This window comes from Balearica regulorum, chromosome 22 (assembly GCF_011004875.1).
Source record: "Balearica regulorum gibbericeps isolate bBalReg1 chromosome 22, bBalReg1.pri, whole genome shotgun sequence".
NCBI lineage: Eukaryota > Metazoa > Chordata > Aves > Gruiformes > Gruidae > Balearica > Balearica regulorum.
Genome location: NC_046205.1, coordinates 6033087 through 6049931, shown reverse-complemented (window position 1 = coordinate 6049931; position 16845 = coordinate 6033087). Strand labels below are relative to the sequence as shown.

The 16845-nt window shown below is 70.9% G+C and overlaps 1 protein-coding gene across 2 annotated transcripts; it reads left to right on the top strand.

Moving 5' to 3' along the window:
* The first annotated feature begins 582 nt into the window (after nucleotides 1–582).
* Nucleotides 583–16443, top strand: MAP7D1 (MAP7 domain containing 1). 2 transcript variants are annotated; one of them, XM_075773812.1, is made up of 18 exons: nucleotides 583–821; nucleotides 7586–8221; nucleotides 8364–8432; nucleotides 9122–9285; nucleotides 9610–9724; nucleotides 11333–11443; nucleotides 12957–13079; nucleotides 13231–13373; nucleotides 13496–13629; nucleotides 13727–13986; nucleotides 14063–14237; nucleotides 14304–14463; nucleotides 14733–14837; nucleotides 14963–15016; nucleotides 15125–15182; nucleotides 15322–15439; nucleotides 15515–15720; nucleotides 15805–16443. In XM_075773812.1, the coding sequence occupies exons 1-18, from the start codon at nucleotides 635–637 to the stop codon at nucleotides 15813–15815; spliced, it is 2829 nt and encodes a 942-aa protein (XP_075629927.1). In that variant the 5' UTR covers nucleotides 583–634; the 3' UTR covers nucleotides 15816–16443. The 2 variants fall into 2 exon arrangements, with proteins under 2 accessions (XP_075629927.1, XP_075629928.1); XM_075773813.1 differs by lacking the exon at nucleotides 11333–11443 and having other exon boundaries at nucleotides 584–821.
* Nucleotides 16444–16845: the final 402 nt, after the last annotated feature.

Genomic DNA, 16845 nt, shown 5'->3' with positions numbered 1-16845 from the left:
TGCTCCTGTCCGGGGAGCGGGGAAGGCCTCTCGTTATCTGCCTGTTATCGAGGCAGGGTGGGATGTGTGGCGGTGGGAGTGGGGGGCGGCTGCTGGCGGTGACTAAGGCTCATGTGTGACGGGCGGGTGGTGGGGGAAGCAGCTGTGACGCCTCGCGAGCAGCCAAGGTGGGTCTCGGGGACGGAAAATCAGTGTCTCTTGGGGTACCTGGAAATCGGACAGCTGATCCGAGCAGTGGCTCCAGCCTCCGGGGGGTCAGGGGTGCCTGCGGCAGGGCCAGTGCTTTGCAGGTGACCAGAGCATCATAAAATGTGGGGAGTGGGAAGGGTGGGTGCAAGCCCCAAAGTCTGGGAGAGGAAGGGCTGGAGAGGGGCGAGCGCCCAAGCAAGGCTGGGGGATGCTGGGCACGGCAGGGACAGGCAGCAGGGCAGGCCTGAGGCCGAGGGGACGGGCGGGGGGTCCCAGCCCTGGCTGCGGGAGGGCGGCCAAGACCGCCGTGGTGGGAGCCCTGCGGAGAGGCTCGGGGCCGCGCCGGGGCTGCGGGGCCGCGTTCGGGGCAGAGGAGAGGCGAGCCCGGGCAGAGCATCCCCTGCCCGCCCGCTCCCCCCAGTCCGGGGCCGCGGGGCCGGGCGGGATGCGCGGCCGGGGCCGGGGCGGGGAGCGCCGTGCGTCCTCCCCCGCCGGGCCGGGGGGAGCGGGGCGGCGCGGCTCAGCACGGCTCGGCACGGCACGGCTCGGCCAGCCCTCTGCGCCTCCCCGCCACGCCATGGAGAGGAGCCGCGCCGGGCGGGAGCCGCAGCCCCAGCCCCAGCCGGCCCAGGGTAAGGCTCCGCGGCGGAGACCGGCTCCGGCAGCGGCGGGCGCCCGGGCCCCTTCCCACACCCCGGGGCCGCGCCGGAGTCGGGGTGCGGGATGCGGCCGTGGGGGAGGCGGGAGCCGGGCCGCGGCGGGGAGCGGGAGCCGGCCCGGGGGGTGCCGGATCCGGCCGGGGGGGATGCCGGCGGGGAGGGGGGAGCTGCGCCGGGCCCGGGGGATGCGGCGGGGCCGCTCGGGCGGCAGAGCGGGGCGGGGGCCCGGGGGAGGCGGTGGAGGAGCCGGGGCGGCCGAGGTGGGGGGGGTGTCTTCCCGGGAGGGACAAAGCCTGGGCTCGGCCCCTCCATCTTGGGTGGGACAGAGCCGCGCAGCCCCCGGCCCCGGGCAGGCGGGGGGTGCAGGGGGAGCTGCCCTTGGGGAGCCCTCCCGGGGGCGGCCCTGCCATGGCGGAGGGTCCGGGGCGGCGGCGCCGGCGCCCGGCCCTGTCCTGGCTCTTCCCCGCCAGCCGGTGGGCGATGCCGGCCTGGCCCCCAGCTCCCCCCCCCCCGCCCCGGGTGCCGCTGCTGGGGGTCCCGGCGGGCAGGGCCCTGCTGCCGCATGTGCTGGCCCGGCAGGCCGCTCTGCGGCGCGGCTGGGGGTGCCGCCTGCCCGGGCAGCGCCGCTCCTGCCGTGGGGCGCGGGTGGCCCTGGGGTCCGCGCCCCGGCTGTGCGGGGTGACCGCCGCAGCCGACCGCGGCCGGGGCAAGCAGAGGCGGCGGGCGGCACCGCCCCGGGCAGAGGCCGCTGCCGGCGGATTGGGGGGTGCAGCCGTTGTGTCCCCCCCACCCTCCGCCTGCCCGGGGCCGGCGGCGCTCACCCCCGCCGCGGGGACCCGGGGTCCCAAGCCAGGCCGGCCCCGGCGCTGCCCCAGGATGAACTCTGCCGCCGGCCTTCGGCTCGGCAAACTGGGGAGGGCGGCGGCTGGCGGGGCCGAGTCTCGGGTTTGTTTTGGCTCAGCCCTGCAGCGCTCCAGCCAAGCGCTCTCTGGGCCCGCCGGGCCGCTCGCTCTGGGCGCGGGGCTGTGACTAAGCAGGGCCCGGTGGCGGAGCCGCTTCCCACCGATGGAGGAAGAGGAGAGGCAGTTCCCCTCCCCCTCGTCCCCGGTGCCCGCCGTGATTCATCAGCCGCGGCCGCCCGGGCCCTCGCAGGCGGGGAGGGATCGCCGCCGGCTCCCAGCGATGCCGAAACGCCGCTCGCCCTTTACCGGCGGCTCTCGAGAGAACCGGCCGCGGATCCCCGGCCGCGCTGCCCAACCGGCGCGTCCTGCGCTGCAGACATATTGTCTGTGTCCCGTTCGCCGCCTTCCCGCCCGCCCAGCACGCCGCCCGGCTCGGCCTCTCCTTCCCCTTCGCCGCCCGGGGAGGGGGCTGGCTGCTCCCGGCCACGCTGGCCTCTCCTGCGGCCGGCTGGGCCCCCGGCCCCCCCCGGCGGTTCGGTTCCCCGGTGTGGGGAGGCACTTGCCGCTCTGCTGCCAGTGGAGGAGGATGGCGGCATCAGGGGAGTGCCAGTGGCTCTGCAGCATGTCCCGCTCCGGGGAGCGTCCCCAACCCTTCTCGTTTGGGGGACCCGTGGGGCCAGGCGGCCCAGGCTGCTCCCTATCTCACCGCCCAGCATGGGTTAGACCCCCGCCCCCCCCCCGATGTGCCACGTCCTGGCTGCCAGCGGGGCCGGGGTTGCACTCCAGGGACCCGGACCCGCCACAGTGTGGGGCAGCCGGTGGCACCTGGGGGGCCACAAGCTCGCAGAGGGCAGATGGGGCAGGGTGCAGCCCCAGGGACCTTCCCCGGGTGGGATGCTGCCCTGCAGGCGGGCAGAGGGGCAAGGACCAGGGCAGGGAGCAGACAGGGGTTTGTTCTTATCCGGGTGACCCCTGATTTCTCCAGCGCTTCTCCCTCTGGCACGGTGGAGAGGGAGGGAGCAGGGCGAGCTGGTAGCCAGCCAGCGCCTGTGTTTGGGAGCAGGCAGCTCCGGAGCTCTCCCGGCGCAGGGACGCCAGCAGAGCCGCTGCTGCAAAACCGTCAGAGCAATGTGATGCGACGTGCAGAGCGGTGATGTGACAGTCCCGTGGTGCCATGTCCAAAATAGTGCGGCTCTCACTCGTTGGAGGGCTCCAAGCAGGGACAGGCAGCAGCACAGGCCGGATCCTTGATGACCCAGGCCCTGGTAGGTGCCCGCATCCACATTGTGAGGCTCAGGACATGTTTTTTGGAGGTGCTGGGCACCTGCTCCCCAAGAGGCCAGATCCCAGCAGGCACGGAGCCCCGTGCCCTGCCTTTGAGCCACGTTTCTGTTTTCCCAGTGTGATGCTAGCAGACAGGTTTTCAGGAGCGCGGCTGGGCCAGCTGCCCTCGGCGTTGGCGGCTCCGCACGGGTCGCCCCAAGGACGAGGGCACCTCTTGTCGCTGCTGCCGGTGCTGCCCAGATGGATGGCAGGCAGGTGCTGCCTGCTCCTGCCCTCGGTCTGTTGGGGGCTGTGCTGTGACCACAGCCAAAGGGAAAGTTTGTCGTGAGGGTTCCGGGGTGCAGCAGCAGCTCAGGCTCCTTCCTCCGCATGTATTTTAAACCCTGGAAACCCCCCGGCTCTGGCCCCACTCTGGCCACGAGATCCTTTCTCCCAAGTTCCCCTTGTTGTTCTCCGGCTTGGCACGTCACCGCCGGCTGGGTGCTGAGCCGCAGCAGCTCGGCGGCCTCTGCCGGGGGCAGGCGCAGTTCCCCCATGGCTGCTCCCACGCCCCCCCCATCCCGGTGCCTTGCAGCAGGTGCACCCCATCCCAAACCAGCCCTCCCAGGAGCGGGTGCAAAGGCAGCGTGGCCCCAGCCGGGTGGACGATGCCCTGCCGTGTCCCTTCTTCCTGTCCGGTACCCACTGCAGGCATCCAACTGTGCCATGCTGGCTGCCCTGCTGCCTGTGCCCCTCCTGCCCTGCTCCTGCCTGGCCCTGGAAGCCCGTCCCTGAAGTGGGGCTGCAGGCAGCACGTGGGGCGCCGTGGGACGATGCCTGACCTGCCCTGGCGCTGCCGGCTGTGTTTTGCTGGCTCTGAGCCGATGGGGAAAGGAGCCAACCTCAGGCTACAGCACCCGTGCTGCCTGGGGCCAGGGTGCGGGTGGCCGCGGGCAGCAGCACCACGGGACCCCCCCACGGGGAACGAGGTGTCGTTGCTGTCGGTGGCTGCCAGGGTGGCACTGGCCACCCCTGCGGTGCGGGGCTGCTGGCGCTTGTTCTGCAGTATCGCCCTCGTCTCCCTGCCCATGCATGTGAGCTGGGGCTGAGGGTGTGTGTCAGCGCCGTGCCCACGGCCAGGACATGCCGGGGACGTGCTGGGGACGTGCAGGGGACGTGTCGGGGATGTGTCAGGGATGCTTGCTCACTGTCCTTGTCATCCAGGTGTGAGGGGTGCTGCAGCGTGGGGAAATCCTGGGAGCTGGGTGGGACAGGGCAGGGCTCAGGTCTGAAGCACATCTGAGATGTGGTGAGATGGGGTGGGATCTGGGCAGCACCAGGGCTCTGAGCAGCCTCGTGCACCCCATGGCACTCCTGTGGCCTCGGCCAGCCACTGTCCCTGCCGGACACCAGTACCCACAGGGCAATCCCAGACCTGGGACCACAATTGGCCACCGGCTCAGCACTGGGACCTGCTGGCAATGAGGAGAGACCCTGGGGACCCATCCTTCCCCCTCCTCTGGCACGGCCATGGGGCTGCCATTGAGGCTGGGGGAGGCAGCTGGAAGCCAGACGCACTGGGAAGGGCCTGAGGACACACTGGGCATGCGGGTGTCCCCACGGGCTGTGGGGAGCAGCCCTGCAGAGCTGGCAGTGGCTCTCGGGGCTGGGGTTCCTCTCTGGACCTCGTCCTTGGGCATCACAGGGACTGGTGCAGTGGCCAAGGTGGCCAAGGTCCGCTGGCCAGGTGCTGTCACACCAGCTCCTTCGGGTGGCTTTGCAGTGGCCACCAACAGGTCCCCGCTGTGCCCACCAGCCCTGCCCTCCTCTCCTCCCGGGGTAGGGGTCAGCCCTGTCTGATACCCCCAGCCCCGGGCGGAGAGGAGCAGCACGTGGAGCAGCCCATTGCAAGCCGCGGCCATGCTGCACAGCGGGTACGTGAGGATAGGGCGGACAGGGGGAGCTGAGGTTAAAGCACGGCGGGTGCCCCCCCCCCCCGCCCTCGTGGGAAGTGCCCCGCGGGGATGCTCAGTGGACGGTTAACGAGGGCTGCTCGCCTTCCGACCGGAGCGCCCCGCGGGGCCTCGATGTGCTCTCGCTTCATGGCACTGGGGAATTTGCCTCTGCCTGGCTGAGCATCCCCAGCCATGTGCTGGCTGTGGAGCAGCGCTGCTTGGTGGTGCGGGCGCCTGGTGCCACGTGGACCCATGAGAGGAGCCGGGATGGGCCGGGTGACCCTGGCATTGAGGGGCAGCACCTCACCCCGTGGCCGTAGCCCACGGCTGGGTGCAGCGCTGTCCCGGTGCCAGCAGCGGTGCTGGTGCCGTGCAGGCTCGCCTGGGTTAGGGGCTGCGGGGGAGCCATGCCTGTGTGTCTGGGGGGCCGGGGAGCTAATCTTCTGCGGAATGCCTCGGCTGGGGGAGAGGGGACGCCTGCACCGCCTGGGCGCAGGCAGCATTGGGTTTCAGGGCAGCTGCTGTGCTGGAGCAGCGACAGGGACAGATGGCGGCAGGGCTGGCCCTGGCCGTGCGCAGGGGTTTTGGCCGTGCCCGGCAGCCCTGCCCTGGCCACGGGCACTGCCGTCCCTCCGGCCGGTGGGGCAGAATGGATCCTGCCCAGGGCTGTTCCCAGGGCTCCGTGTGTGGCAGCGCGGGGAGGGGGGGCAGGAGGCACCCGCCATCCCCCCGCACCGCTCCCCACATGTCCAGGGCTCTGGGAGCCATCTGCTCGGGGGGGTCAGCCTGCCCTTGAAGCTTTCACTTGGCTGGCAGCCCCCCCTGGGCAGAGCCTGCCTCTGCCATGGCAGCACTCCTGGGGGTTCACCCCTCCCAGCCAGGACCCATGTGGTGCCACCGTGGGTATTGTCCTCAGAGCTGGCGCCTGGGGGCTGCCAACCCCCCCTGCCCACAGGTGCTGGTCTGGGGAAGCGCTGGGGGGGTGGGCCCTGGCACCTTCCCCGCTGCACATCAGGCTCACGGCCACGTCGCGGGTGCAGCGATGGGGATGTGGGATGTGCAGGATCGGGACCAGGGGACGGGCTGACTTCCTGCGGCAGAAAATACCCGGAAGGCTGCGCAGGTCTGTGGGGGGGGCCGGGGCTGGCTGTGTCCCCCGTGGAGCCCAGGGTGGGTGCACCCTGCTGGCACCAGCCCTGGCCCGATGGGGTGCCGCAGCAGGACACCCAGCCCCTCCCTGGGCAGGCGGGTGCTGCTGTGGGTGCTGTGCCCCGGTGTGGGTGCTGGGGGACCATGGGACCTGGGGTGCACCCATGCCTGCAGCATGGGGGGGGCTGGCGGCACCTTCCCTGGCAGCCTGGGGCTGCCCCCGGGCTTGGCTGGCTCCAGCTTGGGGTGGAGGAGCGGCGCCGGCCCGTGTTTGCAGAGCCCACACTTTGCCCCTTGCCGAAGATTGTGGAGAGCTCTGCAAACACGGCTGAGCCCGGCACATGACATCACCCCGCGGCGAGAGCCGCTCACCGGAGCCAGCGGGTGCTGGTCGCTGATGTCCCCACCATCCCACGCCAACGGAGCTGGGGACACGTGCTGCAGCGGTGCCTGTGGCGCTGGAACCAGGTGCCCACGGCGCTGAGGTGGGTCAGGCATCATTCCCGGGCAGGAGTGACAGTGCTGCCCGCTGCGTGGGTGTCAGGGCTGTGATCCCCCGTGCACCCAAAGGTGCCTCTGCAGAGGACTGGTTAATGGGGGCCAGGAGGGAACACCGCGAGCAGTCCCAGCACATCTGCTTTTGCAGAGGGCACGTGCTGTGGCTTCGCAGGGCAGCTGGCACCGACTCTCCATCCCCAGCACCAGGGTGTGCAGCGGGCACCTCCGGGGTCTCTGGCCACTGGGCTCCGCTGGGGCTGGCTGGGACGGGGGGCGATTCCCCGGGCTGCTCCCCTCGGGGCGCACAGAGCAGGCGCCGTGCCCCCCACCTGCCCCACGGCGGGGCAGTGAGTGGCCGTGCCCCACGCGGGGAGGGGGCTGTTTGCTGGCGGCAGCAGTGGCGGCCTCGTGTGCATTCCTGGGCCATGAGTTCATGGCTGTGTGCGGGCCCGGCCGCGGCACGGCGCGGCGCTGGGGGACATGGGCCGGAGCAGTGACGTCAGGCTGCGGGGCCCGCGCCCATCCTGCCTCCGGCCATGCCGCGAGCGCCGGCGGAAGCGGCCCCGCATCCTCTGGGGAGAGCGTCGGGGAAGCGCGTGGGTCCCTGTGCCCACGGTCCCCCTCGGCAGGGCCAGGGCGGCAGCTGCGGGGGGAAGAAGGGCGGCTTTGTGGTGGTGGTGCCTGGCAGAGCTCCGGCCGGTCCCTCTGTGCATTGTGCACCCAGCGCCTGGCACCCGGCGTGGGGCGGCATGGGCACCCCCAAGATGAGGGCAGCAGCAGGGCTTGGGTGGGGGTCCCGCTGCCTTCCCCGGGGGGACCTGGGGCCCCTGCAGCCAGGGACAGCCTTACTCCTGAGGGCTGGATTTGGGGGGGACAGGGCTGCACCCCCGAGAGCTGTGTGTGGGGAAGACGGGGCTGCCCCAGGCTCCCCCTCTGAGTGACCATCCGTTCTGCTCTGCCTGTGTTGCAGGGAAGCCACCATCCCTGATGGGAGACAGCGTGCCCCCCACCACCTCACCACCCCCTTCGCCTGGGGACGCCCTGCAGGGAGAGCGCACCCCCCCCCAGCAGGACCGACCCGTCCCTCCAGCCGCCATCCCCTCCGGACAGCCCGTCTCGCCCGTCCCTCCAGCCGTCACCCCCTCCAGGCAGCCCGTCTGCCCCGGCCCCCCAGACACAATGTCCTGCCCCGAGAGCAGCACCCCGCAGCGTGACCGACCCGTCCCTCCAGCCGCGCTGCCGTCAGGACTGCCCGTCTCCCCCATCCCTACAGCCATGGCCCCCTCAGCAGAGAGCGTTCCCCCGTGGTGTGACAGGTCCCCCCCTGGGACCCCCCGGCCCCCTGCGACGGAGCACCCCAAAGAAGAGGCATCTCCCCATGCTGCCGGCCAACCGGTCCCCATCCCTGCTGCCCCTTGCCCGGCAGAGACACTGCCCCATGGGAGCGATCCCCTGGCCCCAGCTGCTGGTGAAGGGGCCCCCTCCGATGCCAAGAGCCCCCCGGGTGGCACGGCTGGGCCCTCGAAGGACGTTCCCCCCCGGAGTGACCGCACCACCCCAGCCACAGCTTCACCAGCTCCTGCCGCCAGCCCCAGGCCCAAGCAAGGTGGGTGCCCGGGGGGACCGGGGATGCTCCAGGGATGCCGGCACTCTGCGGGCGCTGCTTGACGCCTCTGTGCCCAGCTGATGCCGGCACAGCGCAGGGGCTGGGGTCCGGGCGCTGCTCTGACGGTATTTCCCCGCTGCAGATGCCCAGAAAGCCCAGGCGAGGCACAAGCAGGCGAAGGAGCGGCGTGAGGAGCGCGCCAAGTACCTGGGTATGGGGCTGGGGGAGCAGGGTGGGACACGGGGCCGGTGACCCCCCGGGCGCACGCCGGGAGGGAAAGTGGATGGAGGGAGGCAGGAGCTAAGGAGCTTTGCTGGGTCATGGGCAATCCCATTAGCTGCGATGAGCTGAGCCCGGGCAGGAGCTGCTGTGCCGGTGACTCTGCCCCCCCAGCATGCCGCTGCACCCCCGGCACGCCACTGTCCCCGCTGCTGCCCTTCCCTGGCTGCTCCCCACGGTCCAGGTGCCCCCCGGGTGCCTGGGTGCTCCCTGGTCTGTGTGGGTGCCACCAGCCCGGTGCCCAGCCCTCTCCCATGTGCAGGCAGCAGCAGGCAGCTGCAGGCAACCCCACAGCAGCTCAGGGTGGCGGGCGAGCAGGGCCCCTGCGCTGTGCATGGGGCCTCCTCGTCCCCGCGCTCTTTCCACCCTCATTCCCCCATTGTTTGCCGGCGCGGCTCGGCGGGCTCCCGGCCTCCCTTTTGTCCTCACCCAAACCCCTCCCTCACCGGCCGGCCGCGATGCCGCCTGCCCCGCGCGCCCAGGGAGCCCAGCCGCGTGCCACAGCCGGAGCCGGTCCTCGGCCCCACGCCGCCGGCACGGGCACGCATCCTGACTGCGGGGTTTGCCGGGGCCGAAGCTGTACCTTGGGTGCGACCCTGCTGCCCCGGCTCCCTCCTGCAGCCGCCAAGCGGGTGCTGTGGCTGGAGAAGGAGGAGAAGGCCAGGCTGCTGCGGGAGAAGCAGCTGGAGGAGCGCCGCAAGCGCCTGGAGGAGCAGCGGCTGAAGGCAGAGAAGCGCCGTGCTGTCCTGGAGGAGCGGCAGAGGCAGAAGCTGGAGAAGAACAAGGTGGGGATGGGGATCATGGGGACAGCGGGCGGGGGGCCGGGGCTGCACGCCGGGGATGCGCTCCCTGGGGAGACCTGGGGGCTCCAGCAGCCCTTCGGGAGCTGCCCGCTGAGCCCGTCCTCCGCGGTGCCCATCCTTCGTAGTGCAGAGTCTCTGTGGTGCCCGGCTACTTGGGCACGCGTGCCCTGCCCAGGGTGGGCATCACTGCCCCGTCTCCCTCCAAGTATCCCTGTCGCTGCGATAGCCTTCTGCCGGGGGGCTCTGGCCGGTCCCGTCCCCGTTCCCCCAGCCGCTGGCCTCACGCTGTCCCTCTCCCTCGGGCAGGAGCGCTACGAGGCGGCGATCCAGCGGTCGGCCAAGAAGACGTGGGCAGAGATCCGGCAGCAGCGCTGGTCCTGGGCTGGGGCCCTGCACCACGGCTCCCCCGCGCACAAGGACGGTGAGTGCCAGGCTGGGCGAGGGCACCCGGGGCCCTGCGGCTCTGCCGGTGGCTGGGCACGGCTCTGCGGTGCTCTGTGCAAGGCGGGTGAGACCCCACGAACTCGGCGCAGCCCCACTCTGCAGTGGGGTCGTGCTGACGTCACCCCGGGCTGTGCCGGGGCCCGATGGAGTCCCTTGGCTTTTACCTGCTCTTGTGGGGCTGGGTGTAAGCTGGACGCCACGCGTCACGGTCACCGTTCTGTGCAGGGATGTGCCTGGGGACAACCCTGGCTGCCTGCGGGGATGCCGGGGCCATGCTGCCCGGCTCTCCAGCAGCCAGGAGGAGTTGGGCATGGGTTGTGGAGCCGTGCGAGGCCGTCGCCATCTCACTGGGGTCTGTGCTGCGGTGTGTGCCTTTGTCCCCCGGCTGGGAGGGAGCAGTGCTTGGCCCCTCCAGTGCCAACGTGGGGGTGACCATGGCTGTGCTCCTGTGGCGGCTTCCGGAGGCTCAGCTGTGCCCACTGCCCCACAGCCGGAGCACTGAGCCCATCTGGCCCCTCTCCTTGGGCGTCCTCGGGGACACCCTGTGGGGTTTGGCACCGGGGCTGGTGTGTGGAGGTCTTCCCTGTCCCTGACTGCTGAGGGGACAGGGCTGCGCCGGCGGGCACTGGCATTGCCTGGTGTGTCTGATGGCAGGCTCATGGTGTAGAGGGGAGCGCTGTGTCCCCGGCGTCTGTCTGCCCTGCTTGTGCCGTGGGGCGGCTGTGGCAGCCCTGGCTGTGCCTCGCCGGGCTGTGCGTACAGGCAGCGTGTGCCACGCTGGGTGTACCAGCACCACATGTGTACAGGCGTTGTGTGCCCGGCTGTGCCTGGCCAGGCTGCGTGTCCAGGTGCCGTGTTCTGGTTACGCCTGTCTGGGCTGTGCGTCCGGGTCCTGTGCGTCCGGCTGTGGCTCGTGGCACACTCAGGGACAGACCCGTGTGGCCATGGTGCAGCGCCTGGCAGGGTTGGGCAAGGAGACACCTCCCCCTGCCACCTCCCGCGGGGTTGTGCTGCCGGAGCTGCCGCCAGCACTCTCACTCACCAATGTCCCGGCTGCCGCCTCCGCCGGCAGCGAGCTCCCCCGGCCATTTCCTCTGGAGGAGCCCGGCCCGGGTGGAGGAACCCCAGCACCCCGTGGAGGTGCTGCCGGCCACCAGCACCCTCCTGGCACTGCCGTAGTGACCCGGCACCGGTGTGAGCGTTGTCCTGTGTCTGTCTGGACCTGCTGCCCTCAACCTGCTCCCCCAGGCTGGCTGCTCGTCTGGTGCTGCCGAGGTCCCTGGCCTCCTGGCTCCTGGTTCCCAGGACTGTTTTTGGGGAGACTGGTGTGGTGGGGCCCAGGAGCCACCCTGGATCCCTGAGGATGAGATCCCTGCATGATCCCAGCATGACCCCTCCAGGGCTCTGGCACCGTGCCGGGTGGCAGCGCTGTGTGTCATGTCCCTGGACACCAGCATCTCCCGGCCCCGCTCTCTGTGCCACGTCCTCCTGCCCCTGTGCCCTGGCACAGCCGTGCATGCTGCATGTGGGGGGCCCGGCCCCAGCCCCGGGACCTTAATGCCCTTGTGTCTTTTCCCTCCTCCAGGTGCGAGCCGGTGCTCGGTGTCCGCTGTAAACCTCCCCAAACACGTCGACTCTATAATCAACAAGCGGCTCTCCAAATCCTCCGCCACCCTGTGGAACTCTCCCAGTAGAAGTAAGAGCCCTTTGCATTTGCCCCAGCGCAGGGGGTGCAGCCCAGCCCCCGCCCAGCGCTGGGGACCCCCAAGGCCAGGGTCCCCCATCCCCAGGCCCTGCCTTGCAGCACGGTGCCCATGGAGAGAGGAGAAGCCGTTTGGTGTTTGTGGGAGGAGGCTGGAGCCGGCTGGAGGCTCCTCCAGGCTGTGTGCAGGCTGGGAGGAGGAGAGAAGGAGTGGCTGGGTGGTGGCAGCCCCATGGGGCGCCAGGATGGGGACTGGGAGCCCTGGCTCCCTGCCCTGGGGCAGCTCCGGTGGGTGCAGATGCAGCTGCAGAGTGGGGCTGCCTGTCACCGGACCCTCCTCAGGGTTGGGCATGGTGCGGTGCCCGGCGCCGTGACGCCTGTCCCCATAGGCACCCGGGGCTGGGTGCCACGAAGCGCCGTGGGCGCGGTGCTGCGTCGGGTGCTGCAAGGTCGTCCTGGTCCTGGGCGAGCTGCCCGAGGCTGCTGGCCATGCTGGAGGGATGCATCCAGCGCCGGGGCTGCTGTTGTGTTTCGGGGTTGCCTGGTGATGGGTGCGCGCCTTCCCGGCCGGGTATAAATAGCCGGAGCAGCTGACGCGGGCGGCTGCAGGCAGTGGTGATGCAGGCGGCTCCCGTCATCCCTGCGCTGGGGGCTCAGCCTGGGGAGAGACACCCAGGGGCTGTCAGCACCACCTGGGTGGGAGCAGCATCTCCCTGGACCGGTGCTGGACGCAGCACCCTGCCCCCCTTGCTGCTCCCATGGTTGTTTTCTCCCTTCCTGGCAGCGTGTGCTGCTCCCGGCCTGACCGGGGGCTCCAGTGGAGAGGGGCAGAGGGGCCCTGTCTCTGTGGGTGCTTCCTGTGCGCCCGTGGGGTGTTCGGTGCTGGCGACGTGCACTGGAGGGCAGCCAGTGGCAGCCCAGTGCTGAGCCTGCAGCGTGGCCAGGGACTGCTGCTCCTCAGGTGCCATGAGCCTGGCCTGGCTCCCGTGGCATGCCCGGCGACTTCGGCAGAGCCCCCTTGGGGTGAGGGCACTCTGCGGTGTGCCTGCGGCAGCTGCAGCATGCTGGGGGTTCAGTCACATCGGTACGGGGACATGGGGAGGGTGCACATCAGCGCTGGACACGAGGAGCAGGCCGGGGTGGAAGGGGCTGCTGCCAGCAGGATTGCACCCTGGCATTGCAGGTGCCACTTGCTGTGGGTGCACCACAGCTGTGGTGTCTGCGGGGCACGGGGACAGTGTTGTCATCATGCCACAGTGTTGTCCTGTGGGTGCCCCGCTGCCCGCCCATGCCTGCACCCGCACAGCCCTTTGTCCTGCTTCGGCCGGCCATGCAGGGCAGCGAGGAGCCCTCCCCAGCGCAGCCGAGCTTCGGGCACTCTGGGGGCCGCACACGTGCCCCGGCCTTGCCGCAAGGCTGCTCCGTCCCGGCGGGCGGCCGCAGGGCTGGTGCCAGGGCTGATGCCTGGGGGCTCGGGGGCGTGCTAAGGGGCCCTCTCCCTCCCCAGACCGGAGCTTGCAGCTGAGCCCGTGGGAGAGCAGCATCGTGGACCGGCTGATGACGCCCACCCTGTCCTTCCTCGCGCGCAGCCGGAGCGCCGTGACGCTGGCTGGGAATGGCAAGGAGCAGGGTGAGCATCCAGGGGGGTGCGGGGCCACGCGGGTCCTGGCACAGGCAAGGGACTGGGATGAGGGAGCCTGAAGCCAGCGGAGAGCTGGTGCCAGTGCCGTGCCGGTGCCGTGCTGGCTCTGTCCTGATGGTGTGGTCACTCCTACCCCCAGTGCCCGTGTGCCCCCGCTCAGCCTCCGCCAGCCCCCTCAGCCCCTGCCACAACCACCGCCTGCAGCACCGCTGCTGGGAGAGGCGGAAGGGGACCACCGGCAGCCCCGACGTGACGCCGCGCCGCAGGACCGAGTCCTCGCCCGTGAGTGCCACCTCCCATGGGGACCCCTTAGTGCCAGGGCGGCTGCAGGGCACAGTGCAGCTCCTGGCCGAGCCAGAGAACCCGGCGCTGACACTGTCTCTGTGTCTCCCCGGCTGGAGCAGAAGAAGAAGGAGAAGAAGGAGAAGGAGCGGGAGAACGCCAAGGAGCGCAGCGCCCTGTCCCGCGAGCGCAGCCTCAAGAAGCGGCAGTCCCTGCCAGCGGCACAGCCCCGGCTCCTGCCCGCAGCAGACGGCAGGTAGGGACCTGCTGCTGCAGGGGCTGCCCGGCCCCCCACCCTGCCACCACGGGGGCTGCCCCAGCCCCACTAACACTGTCTCTTGCTCCGTTTGCAGCCCCGGCCCCAAGAACCGTCCCTCATCCCCTGCCACCCCCAAAGCCCGTCCGGCGTCCCCCAGCCCAGCCCTTGGCTCTCCCCACAAGCCGCCCCTGCCCCGCAGCGCCCACTCCTCTCCCAAGGTGCGGGCCAGGGCCCGGGAGGAGCGGGGGGAGCAGGAGGGCCAGGTGAAGGCGCGTGAGAGGAAGGAGGAGGAGCGGGGTCCACCCTCCCCGGCCCTCCCCGAGCCCCCCAAGGTGTCCACAGAGCCAACAGCAGGTGGGTACGGGGTGGCTGGGAGGGCAGCGGGGCTGGGGGGAGCGGGAGCTGCACTGACGCTGCGTGCACCCTGCAGCCCCCCCAGCCCCTGCAGCCCCCGGCCCCACGCCGGCCACCCCCGCAAGCAGACCCCCAGCCGGCACCACGGACCGGGAGGAGGCTGCCCGGCTGCTGGCTGAGAAGCGGCGCCAGGCCCGAGAGCAGCGAGAGCGTGAGGAGCGGGAGCGCCGAGAGCAGGAGGAGCGGGAGAGGTGGGTGCTGCCCCCTCCGGCCCCTGGCCCTGGCCCCCCACCTTGCTGAGGGCCCCCTCCCCGCAGGCGGCTGCAGGAGGAGCGGGCACAGCAGGCGGCAGAGGAGCAGTCCCGTAGGGAGGCACTGGCACGCCGGCGCGAGGAGGAGCGGCGGCTGCAGGAGGAGCGCGAGGCCCAGGAGAGAGCACGGGCTGAACGGGAGGAGATGGAGCGGCTGCAGAGACAGGTCTGGGGTGGCGGGGTGTGGGGGCAAGGGGCTGCAGGGGAGGTGGGGTGGAGGGGTCGGGGGAGGAAGGCAGGGATGGCGGGGGAAGCCAGGGATGCTCTCCTGTGGTTCCCACCCCAGCGGGATGCAGGGGCAAGGACCAGCCAGCCCCTCGATGCCCAGGGTGGCAGGAGGGGACGTGGGGCAGGGCTGTGCTGAGCTGCCTGGGCAGCCTGTCCCCGCTGTCCCTGCCCCGTCTCATCCATCCCTGCCACCCTGCTCTGCCACAGAGGGAAGAGGCTGAAGCGAGGGCACGCGAAGAGGCTGAGCGGCAGCGCCTGGAGCGGGAGAAGCACTTCCAGCGTGAGGAGCAGGAGCGGCTGGAGAGGAAGAAGGTGAGGGCTGGGGACACCCCTGGGCATGTGGCAGGGCAGAGGCTTCCCCTGCCAGGGGTCCTGCCCAGCACCCGGGGCAGGTCCTGCTGGCGAGGGCTGTGCACAAGCCCCTCTCTGCCCCACAGCGCCTGGAGGAGATCATGAAGAGGACACGCAAGTCAGACACAGCGGATGCCAAGGTGGGTGCCTGTCCCCTGTTCTGAGGCACCTGGGGACATGGGGGACTCCACAGAGCCCTCCTGCCCCTGCCTGGAGCCGCCCCCCTCACGGTTCTCCTCTCCCTGCAGAAGAAGGAGGACAAGAAGGTGGTGAATGGGAAAGCGCCCGAGCAGGAGGATGTCCCAAGTACGTGGTCCCTTCTCACAGCCTGACACACCTCTGGGGTGCCTGGGGTCCGTGGAGCCATGACCCCATCCTGCTCCCCCCCCAAGCCATGCTCCTGCCCGGGGTCATGGCTGAGCGGGGGTTCTGCCGATGTCCCCAGGCCGTGAGAAGCGTGCAGGGCCGATGCCAAAGGAGGAGGAACTCCCCGAGACAGAGACGCCGAGCGCTGGGACTCTGGGGGGGCCGAAGGGCCTGGTGGGCGAGGGGCTGCAGCCAGGGTGAGTGGGGGGGTGGGCCGGGGGGGCTGGGGGGGTGGCAGGGACTTGGCTGACCGCAGCCCTCCCACCCCACAGCTCCCCGGCCAAGGAAGTGGCGTCCCCGGCATCCCTGGTGAACGGCGTACAGCCCAGCAAGCATGAGAACGGCTTCTCAGGCACGGAGGGGTCGCAGGAGCTGCTGGAGCTCTCCCACCACGGCAGCAGCCCCGGCAGCATCATCCCCTTCGGGGACAAGGAGCCCTTCCTCAAGCAGGCCGTGGTCAAGCCCCCCCAGGTGACAGGTGAGAGATGGGGGGGGTGCACAGGGGGCCGGGGCGCTGCCACGGCTGCTGCATCTCACTGCCGCACCCTCCCTCCTTCCGCAGAGGTGCTGTGAGGGCCAGGCCCTGGCAGACGTCCCCGCGGGGCCGCCGCACGCGTCCTGACTCCGGACACCCGCGCAGAACCGTAGCTGTTGTCAGAAGAAAAACCTCGCTGCTCCCCTCCACCTGCCACGCGCTCCTGGCCCTGCCGTGGGGTGCCCAGGTGGTGCGGGACCCCGGCGAGGCGGCCGCCGGCCCTCTGTCCGCTGCAGGGACGCCTGGTTTCTCTCTTTGTTCTTGTTTTTATTTCGTTTTTTTGTTTTTCTTTTTTAAATATGCACCTTATCAGACTGACACCCCCACCCTAGCAGCCTGCCAGAGCCGCCCCAGACGTGTGGTGTAATAATGTAGTTATTTAACTAGCTGGGTACAATTTATGTGAATACTGTAAATAGAGCTCAGCCAGACACGGGGGACGCTCGCCTGGCCGGCCCTGCGTGGGCCAGGAGGATTCGGGCCGGGGGGAGGACTGCAGCCCGGCCCGGGGAAGGTCGCTCCCCGTCCCACGCATGTCTGCGCGTGCGCTGGGTGCCCCCGTAGCCCGCACCCAGGGCCCCGCCGGCACCGCGCTGCTCCCCGTGCCGTTGTGACAGTGTTATGCATCCGGACAACCTTTGTGAACAATAAAAGTGGACAACTGCCCTCGCCTCGCCGTGTCCCGGGGGGAGAACGGGAACCGCCGGGCCGGGCCGGCAGCTCTCCTGGCCCCTCCCGGCAGCAGGGGGGCTGATCTGCCGCCGTGCCAGGGCTGCCCCCGGAGCCCCCGGCACCGTTTGCTCCCTGCTCCCCGCCGAGCCGCCGCAGGCTCACCCTGCCCGCACCTCGGCAGGGCCCTTGCCCGAGAGCTGTGCCCTCCCTGGCCTGGCTCTGAGCCGGGGGGGGCAGCTGGGCCCTGGGGAGCTGCCACCGGCCCCGTGCGGGTGAAGAAACAGGGAAGAGCCGCCGCCGGGCACGGGGAGCCCGGGGCCTCCGGCTGCTGAGGGCCGCGGCCTGCGCCGCCAGGACCCTTTCAGCGACCGGCTGCTCTGCGCTCTCGCTCCCATC

Bases quoted from the DNA above. Each gene is read 5' to 3' on its own strand.
- MAP7D1 (XM_075773812.1), top strand. From the start codon at position 635: ATGCGCGGCCGGGGCCGGGGCGGGGAGCGCCGTGCGTCCTCCCCCGCC. The intron at 822-7,585 runs GTAAGGCTCCGC...CCTGTGTTGCAG, and splicing joins CCAGCCCCAGCCGGCCCAGG to GGAAGCCACCATCCCTGATG. The intron at 13,374-13,495 runs GTGAGTGCCACC...CGGCTGGAGCAG, and splicing joins GCAGGACCGAGTCCTCGCCC to AAGAAGAAGGAGAAGAAGGA.